Here is a 14133-nt window from a genome sequence, read left to right as displayed (position 1 = left end):
ACTTTATTTTTAAATTTTATTTATTTATTTATTTATTTATTTATTTATTTATTTATTTATTTTGCAGAACCAGGGATTGAACTCAGGCCTTTACACTTGCCAGGCAAGCGCTTATTCTACTGAACCGTCTCTCCCTATATTTACTTTAAACAGAGTATAGTAAAACTGATATGACATTAGAAGCAGTACACATTTAGAAGACCAAAATGACAGGTATTTCAAGCATGGTTTCAGTATTATACATTACTCTCCTCAATGTAGTTGCTTAGTTCACAGGTATCAGCATATAGAGTTAGTCAGTGTGAGAATTCTACCCATTAACTGGTCTATTTTTAAAAACCTGATGGAGATTCTTAGGACCATTGCCTTTACCTTATGGTTTAGATAAATGTGTGGTTTTGCCCCTACCACATTTCCTGACTTTTCTCCTTTCTCTCTCTTTGTTGTCTAATCCTTAAGTTCTCTCTTTCCATTTAACTGAGTTATACCTTTCAATTTTTATTTCTTCTTTTGAGTTCTTACACTAGAGAGACAATACAATATTTACACATGTGGGTCTGGTTTAATTCACTTATGAGTATAGCTTCAAGTTGTATCCACTTACTTAAAAAGGCTTCAAGTTTATTTTTCTTTATAGCTGACTAATACTCCATTGCATAAAAACACCACATCTTTTTCATCCATTCCTAAGGGGATGGGCATTTTGGTTGCTTCCAAGATTTGGCTATCACAAATTGTGCTGCTATATATGTAGGTGTACATATATCCATATGATGTATTTTCAGTTCTCTTGGGAAAATTACGAGAAGGGGGATAGCTGAATTGAATGGGATTTCCAGTCCTAGTTTTTTAGGAGCCTCCACATGGATTTCTATAATGTTTTCAATAGTCTACATTCCCAGCAGCAGTGCAGAAGGGTTCCTTTTTTCCCCACAGCCTCTCCAACATTTATTGTTTGATTTCTTTAGATAGCTGTTCTTTCTGGTGTGAGATGGTATCTCAGGGTTGTTTTATTTTGCATTTCACTAATGGCTAGTGATGTGGAGCATTTTTTTTCATGTATTTATTTGCCTCTTGTATTTCTTCCTCTGAGAAGTGTGCGTTCATCTCAGATGCCCATTTCTGGATTGGTACTTCAAATTTTGGGGCCCTAATTTATTTTATTTTTTTTTTTAGTTCTTTATAAATTCTAGAGAGAAGATGCTTGTCTGAGTGCTTATTAGTTAAGATTTTTTCCAAATTTGTGGGTTGTCTTTTTACTCTGTTGGTAATTTCTTTTGATGTGCAGAAACTTCTCAATAAGAGGAGGTCCCAGTTGTTAATTCTTTCAAGTATTTTCCATGCAGTTTGATTTTTGTTCATGAAATGTTGGTTTATTCCTATGTCCTCAAGATTTCCACTTACTTTCTCTTCCAGGAGATTTAGTGTTTCTATTTTAATGTTTAGATCTTTAATTGATTTTGACTTTAGTGCATGATAATAGACCCAGGTCAAGTTTTGGGTTTTGGCATGTAGAGAGCCTGTTTTTCCAACACCATTTGTTAAAGAGGCTTTCTTCCTTCCAGTAAACATGTTTGGCCTCTTCACCAAAGATAAGATGGCTGAGTGTGTTTGTGATTGTATCTGCATCTTCTAATCTATTACATTGATCCTCAGGTCTGTTTCGTTCCAATACCATGTTGATTTTATCATAGTAGCTTTGTAGTATAATTTCAGTCAGGGATTGGGATGCCTCCTGCCTTGCCTTTGCTGCCCAGGATTGCCTTTACTATTGTAGGTCTTTTCTGGTTCCCAGTAAATCTTAAGAATTATTTCTCTAGGTCTGTTGGTGGTATTTTGATAGGGATTGCATTAATTCTTTCTAACAATTTTGTGAGTATAGCCATTTTCACAATGTTGGTTTCCCTATCCAGGAGCAGGGAGTATCGTTCCATTTTCTGAAATCCTCTACAGTTTTTTTTTCCAGAGTACTGTAATTTTCATTGAATAGATCTTTTGCTGCTTTAGTTAGATTAATTCCTAAGTATTTCATTTTTTTTCAGTGCTATTATAAAGGATATTGTTTCACTAATTTCTCTTTTAGTGTGTAGAGAAATGCTATTGACTCTTGGGTACAGACTTTGTAACCTCCTATACTACTGAATTTGTTTAGTAATTCTGTAAGCTTCTCAGTGTAGGTTTTTAGGTCTTCCAAGTAGAGTATCATGTCATCTCCAAATAATGATAGTTTAACTTCTTCTTTGTCTATTCTTATTCCTTTTATTTTTCTCTCTTGTATAATAGCTCTAGCTAATGATTCCAAAACTATACTGAATAGGAAATCCTTGAGGATTTTCCAGAGGACATCCTTGTCTTATACCTGATGTGAAAGTAGAAGATTTCAGTTTTCCTCATTCAGAATTATATTAGCAGTTGGATTGTCATAAAATATGGCTTTTATCAGATTGAGGTAGAAGCCATTGATTCCAGTTTTCTTTCTTTCTTTCTTTCTTTCTTTCTTTCTTTCTTTCTTTCTTTCTTTTTTTTTTTTTTTTTTTTTTTTTTTCAGAAGCGGAGATTGAACTCAGATCCTTGCGCTTGTTAGGGAAACACTTATCCTACTGAGCCATCTCCCCAGCCCCTGATTCCAGTTTTCAAGACAGCTTAAAATGGTAGTAAAATCATAGTTATTTGGAATCTTTAGAATGATCTGACTTGAATAGAAAGATGTTAGTTGGCCCAACATTAACACTGTAAAAGATAAATAATATGCTAACTTATGGTAAAGGGAAAAGTCATCATTCAGTCATTCTAAAATATATCCTTAATCTCTGCTTTCCTAATTTTTTGAGAGACATAGGTAAGTTTATTAAGCAGAAATAAAGAAATATATGCTTAAAATGAAGTGTAGGTCTCAAGGGATGAGGCGTTCAATATCTTAGTTACATTCTGATTGATTTTAAGATCTGCTCTGCCAGAGTGAAGTGTTCTGAGCCCTTTCTTGATCATTTGGTGAAATCATCATTGTTCCTGTCATTAGAATTTGTGTCTTGCTAAGCCTGATATATGTTCAATTTTGTGTTTGTTGTCAGTGTAGGAATTTCTTTATGTTCATCATCCAAAGTTAACATTTCCATATGTGGACTTTAGTAGGTTTATGCCATGTGATGATAGAGATGTGATTTATCATGATATGATCTGTTTATATAGCTCTGTATATTAATCTTTGATGTACCCTTGTAGTCTGTGATTTTTCAAGAGCAGCATCAGATAAATGTGGTCTAAATTGTGTCATGATAAACAACTTATTTTTTTTCCAGTGTTGGGTTCTGCTGTTACTACTAATCTCAAATTTTTCTTTTGTTTTTTATTGTCTTAGTGTCTTCTTTTTGTGCAAGAAAAATGCAGTCAGACAATTAAGTCAACCAATTAAGAAGGCTTTCTTGGGGCTGGGGAGATAGCTCAGTAGAATAAGCGCTTGCCTGGCAAGTGCAGGGTTCTGAGTTCAATCCCTGGTACTGAAATAAATAAGTAAATAAATAAATAAATAAATAAAAAGAAAGCTTTCTTTTTTCATTAAAACTAAGTTTAATGCTTTCTCTTTTTTTTGTTCTCTCTCTTATTGCATTTGCCTGTTTTTGTGTTAAGTAGAAGAATTTTAAGTAGTCATCGTTATTCACCTCAGCCAAATATACTTCCAAATGAGAACCTTGAAAAGTGGTGTCCAAGCCAAAAGATTTAGATTTGGAGAGGCATGGAGTCACATCTAGGATTCCGTAGGTCCTTAATTATTATATTTAATTTAAATATGTGTTAAGTGCTTCTCTTCTTCGGATGCATTTAGAACCTTCTGTTATTTAAAAAACACAGGGCTGGCCAGATAGTTCAGTGAACTAAAGCGCCTACTTAGGTAGAGCACAATAGTCTGGGTTTGATCTGGGGCCCACTGAGAGGGCACTTGAGGCTGGGTGTGGTGATGCCTGCCTATAATCCCAGCACTTGGGAGGCTGAAAACAAGGGAATCACTAGGAGTCTGATCCACCTAGTAGACCCTGTAGAGTCTGTCTTAAATATATTAAGATTTTTTTTTTTTTTTTTTTTGGCGAGCTTAGCCTGCCTTAATGGTGGGTCTGGTGGGGCATGTGGAGCTGGGGATCGAATCGTGGCCCCCCTGCAAAATTTTTGTTTTTATTTTATTTTATTTATTTATTTATTTTGTATTTTAGGATAGGGTCTACAGAGTCTACAGGGTCTCACTGTGTAGATCGGACTAATAGTGATCCTCCTGATTACAGCCTCCCAAGAGCTGAGATTACAGCACCACTCCCAATCTCAATCACTGTCTCAGAGTGCCAGTGATCAAACTCCTGGCCCCTAAGTCTGCTTAAGCAGGAGCTTTAATCTGCTGAGCTGTTTGGCTGGCCCGTCTTAAATACATTAAACACACACACACACACACACACACACACACACACACACACACACACACAAACTTTAAGTATATTTAATTTCTAGGACAGCTGTAGCAGAGTACCACAGATTAGGTGGCATAGAACAATAAAAATCAGTTTTTAAGATTTTGAAAGTAAAGGACTAAATCAAGGTGTTAGATAGGTCATTCTCCCTTCAAAGCTTCTAGGAGGATGTTCTTCCTTGCCTCTCCCACCCTGTGGTAGTGTCTGGAATTCTTGGTTTGTGGCAGCATAATTTCAGCCTCTTCTGTCTTTATGTGGTTGTCTTCCCTCTGTGTCTGTTTCTGTGTCTCTTCTACAGGCCTTAGTCGTATTAGATTGCCACCCGTTCTGACACAGTGTAAGCCTATCTTACCTGATTACATCTGAGGAGTCCCTATTTCCAAGTAAGATTACATTTACGAATACTATAACAAGGATTAGCAAAACTTAAAAATAGGATCTTTTTGTTTTTGATAATTTCTATGCTTACCACTATAAGAATGCATATTTCTGCAGAAGAAAGAATTGACTTTCTTTTAATTTTTTTTTAATTTTTTGAAGACAAAACATTGTGAAAAAACAAAACAAACCAACATTACAAACAATACAGAATTTCACTAAACAAAATAATATGAATTCAACAATGGTTGTTATATTGCATAATGTCTTCAAATTAGTTGTCTAAATTACCAGATATAAGCATACAAAATTGATTTTAAAAAGTTATAAGAAATTAAAAAGGGGAAGAAAAAATAATTTTAGCCTTCAGTTCTCCTTTCACTAGGCCAGCAGAAATCAGCAGTACAATTATGAAAGCTATCCTGTGTATATATGTAAATATATCTTTTTTCCTTCTCTCTTTCTTTTGTCCTTTTCTTCATCCTAGTTTTGGCTTTCTTAAAGTGACAAACACTTTAAGCACTGAATAACCTGCACTTGTTTCTGTTGCCTATGGGTGAATTGTTTTATAAGAGGGAGAAAAATAAGATAGAATATAGATTATTCACACAGTTATTTGTTCATTTATGCAGTACATATTTGAGTATAATATCTAAAATGACAACCATGTTAAACAACATACGAGTATTTACTAAAGACATTATAGATCACATTATGTCAGTTATTTTATCTACTTTTTACTCCTCTATTAGGTAAAAACCGTTCTTATCCTCAATTTATGCATGAGGACAGTGGAATAGAGAGGTGACATTGCTTTTGGAAAAATAATTAATGAGTAAATTGCAAAGCTAAGGTTTGTATCCGTTTGATCTGACTCCAAAGCTATTGCCTATAATCAGTTGTAATAAAAACCTAATATCTTATGGTCTTTCTGATAGCTTTTTAATTTGGGATACTAATAAAACAAAAATGAATGAATTTTTTTAAGTGCATGTCCAAAATGCAGATCATAGTTTGACATCTTCAGCACAGATAGGTTTTGATTATTCAAGAATAGTAGTTTCAGGGTGTCCTTTGAAGTGACAACAGTTATAGTAAGCAGTAGGTACTAATTACTACCTGAATTTTGTTGGTAAAATTGTTGAAAGTGAATGCATCTGCCATGGAAGGAGTTAAATATAATCATGTAGTGAATTTTTCTTAGTTTTATTAGAAAATAATTGGGCTATACTTTGGTTAGTAAGCCCTTTGTCCCCTTTCTTACTTCATATTCCTTGAGTGTCATTGAAGTTCTGAGAACTATAGGAAAAGAAGTTATTGTTGGAGAACATGCTAAAGCTTATAGATATACCAATGCAAAAAAAAATATGTCTAGATAGTTCTGAAATTGAGTCTCACCTGAGAAGGATTGGATGTCACAATTATTTGAACAATTGTCACAATTATTTGAATTTATTTATAAGAAAGAAAAAAGGACATATGTTCTTGTGGAGAAGTGACTAAAGATGATTTGGGTAGGAAAAGAAGGTAAGGAGTAATGTAAAACAAGCAAAAATTATTTTGGATTAACAACATATGAAGAATGGGATTAATCTCTGGATTCAGTTTCTAAAGGAAATTCATCATAGGATCATATACTGGATTTAGATTTCTTTCAGGGCCAATTAGAAGACTAGGATAATAGTCAAGAGTTCTGCAGAGAAGCAGAACCAGTAAGGTAATGTTGGGGTGTGTGTGTGTGTGTGTGTGTGTGTGTGTGTGATTGTATGTGTGCATGCAGAGATGCTTATTGTAAGGAATTGGCTGATTTAATTGCACAGTTGCAAATACAGAATCTGCACTTTCTTTTTCAACTTTTAACTGATTGGATAAGGCCCATTCACTTGTAGAAGGTACTTGCCTCATTCAGTCTACTGATTTAAATGTTAATCTTACTGTAAAACATTTTTATGGAAATGTTTAGATATGATTCTCCAGATATCTGAGTAGTATGGCCTAATCAAGTTAACACATAATATTAACTATCATAGCCAGGGTTGGTGGTATTTACCTTATATCCCCAGCATCCTGACAAGCTGAGGGAGGAGGATCCTAGTTTGAAGCTCAGCCTGGGAAATTTAGCAACTTAGTGATATACTGTGTACTTTTTTTTTGTACAAGCATTCTTTTATAAGCCAGAACATCTGTTATCCCAATAATACAAAAAGAAAACAGATACAAAATTAATATCAAGGCACTTCCTTAATTTTATATTTATTTATCCTTTTATTCCACTCCACCCTTTGGCTGAATTTCATTAATATAATATCTGCCTTCTTAATCCTTGTCTTATGAAAGGCATCACTTCCTAGTCACTCAAACCAAGCTGCCTCCTCCTCCATCTTGATCGCCCCTCTATACTTATGAACTATTAATAAGATATCTTTTTATATTTCTCTGCAATTAATCTCTTCTTCATTAGAATTCTCTTTTGCAATTTCATGTCTTTGTAAGTGTGGCATGTAAAATTTTAACTGTTCTGTTCGTTTTTTCTTCAGTCAGTGGTAACAGCTCCACATCTGTTTGCTTTTGTAGTTCTTCTATCATAGTCATAGTCTTATTCAAAGTAGTATAAATGCGGCTCTTAGTCTCTTTCTGTTCAGTAGCAACAGGTTTAAAATGTGCATACAAAGTTCAGTATCAAGACTTGATTGCTGACAGTTTCTTTAAGAGCATTAGTGAATTTTTCTCTCCTGCTGAATCATGATGATCAGACTTGATTTCATATTCCAGCCTGCAGTGAATATCATCCAGGTCAGAGTCAGCTTTCTGGAACATTAGTTCCAGCTTATTGACTTCCACCTCCATGTTGAATAGTTGACATTCCTCAGGCCATGATACCCTGTTTTAAAATAAAAAGCAATGTCAATTAAAAGAAAGTTTAATAAGAAAAAATAATAATCAAAGGTCTGGGTGTGTAGCTCAGTGTGACAGCACTGAGTTCAATTCCTAGTACTTAAAAAAAAAAAAAAAAGTAACTATCACACCTTGACATGACTCATCTAAGACTTTTTGAATACATATTCTAATGTATAAAGAAAGGCTACTCAGTTATTTCAAGTCAATATCTGCTTAGCAGTATATCATTGATATATTTAGCTAAATTATTTTGATAATTATAATCTCACCATCTGGAAAAAAGTTGAATACAACTAACATAAATTTATTCAAAAGAAAATCGTTGCAAATTCTAAATAAGTTAATTGAAAATGTTGCAGTGACTTTTTGATTATACTAGCCAGCAAGCTTACTTAAGCTTAACATGTAACTGTTTCAGTTTTGCATTTTAAATTTAAAATATAACCTTGGAAAAGAGCCCTCCCCCATTTTAGAAAAAGTATAGATGAGACCTTTAAGACTACTTCAGCACTGACATTCTATGATTTTGTAGTTAACTCTTAGTGCATTGTTATATTCTCTTTTGAGGGTAGATTTTTTGTGTGTGTGTTCTCTACTTTCTTCCTTTATTAGCAGTTTCTCAGATTCAAAATAGTAAATTATTTATCTTCATATTAATTTTGCTCAATTTATTTGAACACATAGTATCCATATTTATCTATAATATAATCTATTAATATAGTTCACTAAATATAGCCATTTGTCCTTTAAAACCTTTTGTGTAGCAGTTATTTGTCTTGACCTGCAGAGTTAATGTAGGACTTCTAATTAATATTAAACTCACCTTTGTGGCTGTTGCAAACTTACTACTTAGTCAAATTGATTTACTTTGCACTTTACTATGTACCAGGATCAGAGTAAATGGCCTAGCCTTTCTCATACCTACTTTCCCAAATAGGAAGATTGAAAACAGTAATATATCCTTTGTCAAGCAACTATAATGTTTAAATGAAATATGCTCATTAAAAATGTTCATTTTTCTACTTATCCATTCAGGGTTATTACTTTTAGATCTTTCTGCTAGTGGCATGTCCAACATTAAATATTTATTAAATGTTTGTTAAATTGAAGCTATTAGTGACTTAAATAATTAACATGCCAGCCTAAGTGAAACCCTTAAGAATCACAAAACATTCATTAGATTTATTCAGATATTTACTAATTTTATAAAGATAGGCTGTAAGCTTATAAAATAACTTTTTCTGTTGACTCAATTTGATATTTTAAGTAATAAAAGTATTTTAATGTTTAACATTTATACTTCTGTTTTAGTGATGTTGCTTGGTTCAATGAATCTTGGTTAAGTCGAATTAAAGAGGATGTTGGGGACAACTGGAGAATAAAGGTATGAATGGGAATAGCACTTGATCCAAATAGTAGTCCTAGACATAACACTCAGCTCAACTGTATCTTTTTCAAAAGTTAATTTGTGAGTGCATTTTATTGTGTACAGTTGACATTTTGACATATGTATGCTGTCATGTAACTGCCATGATAATTAGCTAAAGAACCCAGTTTTCCTTAACCAGTAACATGTATTTAGACCTCTTCACAGTTACCTTTAAGCCCTGTTATGACCTCAAGTTACCAGTGATCTGCCTTGTGTCGCTATCGATTTCATGTTAAGTGCTCTATATAAAGTAGACCCATGCAATTTGTATTATTTAAGTCTAGCCTTTTTCATTTAGAGTAAAGATGGTTTATTATTGGTAACTCCATGGGTGTTTTTGCTGCATATTTCATTATGTTGATATGCCATGATGTGCTAAGCTATTTGTTGATAGTTATTTGAATAGCTATTAGAATTAATAGTTGAATTGCCTAGCTATTTTGTTGATAGTTATTTGAAGCTGGGTTTATTATTTAGCACAAATGAGTGCTTAGGTACCAATTTTTCTGAGACATGTGTTTAATACCTCTTGATAAAGTTTCTGACTATATTTACTGAGTCATGTAAATAGATGTTTACTTTATAAGAAACTGCAAAACTGATTTTTTTCAAAACTTTTCTGTTTTGTGTCTTTTTTATTTATTTTTTATTTATTTTTTTATTTTATTATTTAAAAAGGCAGAAGGATTTTTTTTTTTTTTTTGCTCCGAATGCCTTCAGGGCAGGTTGGGCTGGCTTGAGTTGTGGGGATCAAACCATAGCAACCTGAGGCTGACAGCTTTGTGGAAGCAGCCACTTAAAGAACTGAGCTAGGGCCAGGCCCCCTGTTGTGTCTTGTAGGGTATGTGTTGGTTTCATATAAGTTGTCTAATTTGTTGGTATATGTATGTTATTCGTAACAGGATTATTATGCTGATAATAGACTAGTATATTTCCAATATAATTATATATGTTCTTTAACTGATGTGTCATCTGTCTTAACACTGATGTGTGATGATACTGATGTGTGTATTTTTTATATTTCCTTAATATTTATTGTTTTTCAATTTTTTTTTTTTGAATGTAGCTTCAGAGATGTCACTGAGATTAGTCTCTCTCCAAGTGAGCCCAGAGCCTCGAAGCATCTCACATTTATTTATTTTTTTTTCGGAACTGGGGATTTTTTTGGGGGGGTTATATTAGGTTTTATTGTTATATTTTAGATATACATAACAATTACAATCATCATAGAAAATTTGTACTTTTTTTCAAAGCTGATTAATAGGACATTTTTGGTAATCAATACATTAGATTTTATTGATATATTTTAGATATACATAACAATTACAATCATCATAGAGAATTTGTACTTTTTTTTCAAAGCTGATTAATAGGACATTTTCAATAATCAATACATTGTTATCTTCTTAGTGGTTATCCATAGTACAAGAAGCAGACAGGATTTCCTGTGCAAACACTATTAATACACCTCTTTCTTCTCACTGAATTGAGTGAAAGTAGCTGTGTATTTATCCTGTTTTGTATATATAAATACAAAGTGGTCTTTCCTTTGTATCCTTTTTTTTTTGTCCTGTCAGAGGTGGATATTCTATTGGCATCTAAATACTATAGGTGTTTGAATTCAGCTAAACAATCTAACACTGTCTAACAGTCTGTAATATTAGTGGGTTATCCTCAGAAGTTATTGACTTGAGCCTTTTACAGCTCATCATAGTAATATGGCTTAACTTTATATACCTCATTTTTATACTTTTCTGCTGGATGGTTAAGACCAAGATAAAGCAAGACCTATATAACAAGAAATGTAACTTTTGCATCTGATAAGGTCAGTCAAGTCCCCTCAGGATTTATCCTGAATCCCTGTACTGCACTTGGTAGATCCTTTGTCAGTGTCAACCATGAGGATGAGTCATGGCCATTGCTTGACCAATTTGCTCTCTGGGAAAGCCTGAGAAAATGTTTTTTCTCTCCGTGCAACTCTCCCCAGGCACACACTACATCCTCGATCACATTCCTCTGTGGCTCCATAATCTTCTTGTTCAGAAAATTTGGAGCACAACTGAATTACATGTTGTTACAGTACAGGTTCTCCTATGTCCTGAGTCTTCACTGATCTTGAAAGGCTAGGGCTAAAATGTTGGCTGACCTTGCAGCCCTTCCTTTTCTCCAATTGTGATCTGCTAACTTAGGCTGTTAACCCTCCACAAGAGAAGCTTATTATTAACCTGCAGTATATGCAGTTCGGTTTACCTTGTCTGCCTACATATCAAACATAGGCATATCATGGAACAGGTATTTTCCATCACATATTGGTATGTTGAACTTTTAAGTCCTTACAGAATATGAAGGATGAATAATTTTATAAAAGTAGAAATAAACATTAACGTATTTTTACAAAGAAATTTAGAAATCTAACCATATACAGAATTGTAACAGGACAGACCTCTGACATTTTTTTTCTTATTGTTCTGTCTTTTTTTTTTTCAATTTATTACCCCCCCCAAAAAAAAGCCTTTACTTGAGAGACATTATGGCAATAAATGGTATGTCATGATAAGAAGTACATATTTAGAAGACCAGGATGACAAGTACTCCAAGCGTGACCCCTCTATTATACATCGCCATCCTCAGTACAGCCACCTGGCTCACGGGCAATAGCATATACAGTCAGTCAGGGTGAGAGTGTCCCTAGCTAATCGCTAGTCTCAAAAACCTGCTGATGTACCCCAGGATCACTGCCTCACCCATCTCATACATTTGTATAAATGTATGGCTTTGCCCCTGCATGTTTCCCAGCTTTTCTCCTTGCCCACTCCTCATTGTCCAATCCTCAAGTTCTCACTTTCCTTTTATTTGTGTTGTAACTTTCTATATATAATTTCTCTTTTAAGTTCTTATACTAGGGAGACAATATGATATTTACAGATGTGGGTCTGGTTTATTTCACTTATAAGAATATCTTCAAGTGGCAGCCACTTAAATATGAAGGCTTCGAGTTTATCATTCTTTGTAGCTGAATAATACTCCATTACATAAAAGTACCACATTTTTTTCAACCATTCCATATGTGACAGGCATCTTGGTTGTTTCCAGATCTGGCTGTCACAAATTGTGCTGCTATAAACCTAGGTATGCATATATCACTATGATATGATGTTTTCAGTTCCTCTGGGAAAAATTACCAGTAAGGGGATAGCAGGCTTGAATGGGATTTCCAGTCCTAGTTTTTTAAGGAGTCTCCACACTGATTTCCATAATGGTTGCACCAGTCTACAGTCCCACCAACAGTGGAGAAGGGTTCCCCTTTTCCAACACCCTCTCCAATATTTGTTGTTGGTTAATTTCTTTATGATAGTCATTCTTTCTGGGGTGAGATGGTATCTCAATGTTGTTTTAACTTGCATTTCACAGATGGCTAGTGATGAGGAGCATTTTTTCATATATTTATTCGCTTCTTTAATTTCATCCTCTGAGAAGTGTGTGTTGATCTCAGATGCCCATTTCTGGATTGGGTCTTTAAATTTAGGGGCCCTAATGTTCTTTAGTTCTTTATAAATTCTAGAGAGCAGACCTTTGTCTGAGTGTTTATTAGTTAAGTTTTTTCAAAGTTTGTGGGTTGTCTTTTCACTTTGTTGATGATTTCTTTTGACGTGCAAAAATTTCTCAATAAGAGAAGTTCCCAGTTGTTAATTCTTTCAAGTAGTTACCATGCAATTTGGTTTCTGTTCATGAACTCTTTGCCTATCCCTATGTCTTCAAGAGATCCTCCTACTTTCTCTTCTAGGAGATTTAGTGTTTCTGTTTTAATGTTCAGTTTTTTAATCCATTTTGACTTTAGTTTAGTGCATAGTGATAGACCTGGGTCAAGTTTTAGTTTTTGGCATGTAGAGAGCCAAATTTTCCAGCACCATTTGTTAAAGAGACTATCTTTCTTCCAGTAAGTGTCTGGCCCCTTTCTCGAAGATCAGGTGGCTGAGTGCATTCCTAGAGGCTTCTGCATCTACTAATCTATTCCACTGAACCTCAGGTCTATTTTGTTGCCAATACCATGCTGATTTTATTACAATTGCTTTGTAGTATAATTTCAAGTCAGGAATTATAATGCCTCCTACTTTGTCTTTGTTGACCAGGATTGCTTTTGCTATTCTAGGTCTTTTTTGGTTCAAAATAAATTATAGGAAAATTTTCTCTAGGTCTGAGAGGTATGTTGGTAGTAGTCTAATAGGGATTGCATTAAATCTATACAACAATTTTGGGAGTATAGCCATCTTCACGGTGTTGGTTCTTCCTATCCAGGAGCAGGGAATATCTTTCCATTTTGTGAAATTCTCTACAATCTCTTTTTTCAGAGTACAGTAATTTTCCATGAAAAAATCTTTGATTTCTTTAGTTACAGGAATTCCAAGGTATATCATTTTTTGTGGGGCTATTGTAAAAGGTATTGATTCTCTAATTTCCCTCTCAATGTGTTTGTTATCTGTATAGAGGAATGCTATTGACTTTTGGGTATTGTCTTTGTATCCTGCTATGCAAGTGAATTTGTCTATCAACTCTAGTAGCTTCTTGGTGGAGTTTTTTGGGTCTTCCAAGTAAAGTATCATGTCATCTACAAACAAGGATAGTTTCACTTCTTCTTTACCTGTTCTTATTCCTTTTATTTCTCTGTCTTACCAAATGGCTGTAGCTAATGATTACAGAACTACATTGAATAGGAGGGGTGATAGAGGACATCCTTGTCTTGTGCCTGATTTGAGAGTAAAAGATTTGTTTTTCCCCATTAAGAATTATATTGAGACCCAGTCCTAGGCCAGGTCCCGTGAGTGTGTGGAGAGCTTCCTGCTACCCTGCGCCGGCGGGACCAGTCCCAGCCCAGGTGCAGCGTGGGCCGGACCCTCTCCCGCCCCCTCAGGCCGCCCCCCACCCCTCCCGCTGAGTAGGAATTTCTGCCGACTTCCGGGAACCCCCAGACCCAGT

General features: G+C 34.5%; 1 protein-coding gene across 1 annotated transcript in view; it reads left to right on the top strand.

Annotated features, from left to right (window-relative positions):
* The window catches only part of Hook1 (hook microtubule tethering protein 1), a 134449-nt gene that overhangs the window by 34533 nt on the left and 85783 nt on the right, over positions 1–14133 (top strand). Inside the window, exon 3 of the mRNA XM_004626418.3 lies at positions 9042–9114. Coding sequence (XP_004626475.1) covers positions 9042–9114 — 73 coding nt within the window. The remainder of the gene's footprint in view (positions 1–9041; positions 9115–14133) is intronic.

The sequence above is a fragment of the Octodon degus genome, unplaced genomic scaffold (genome assembly GCF_000260255.1).
Source record: "Octodon degus isolate 3935 unplaced genomic scaffold, OctDeg1.0 scaffold00015, whole genome shotgun sequence".
NCBI lineage: Eukaryota > Metazoa > Chordata > Mammalia > Rodentia > Octodontidae > Octodon > Octodon degus.
The sequence above is the reverse complement of the archived record's forward strand: the minus strand, read 5'-3'. Positions and strand labels throughout refer to the sequence as shown.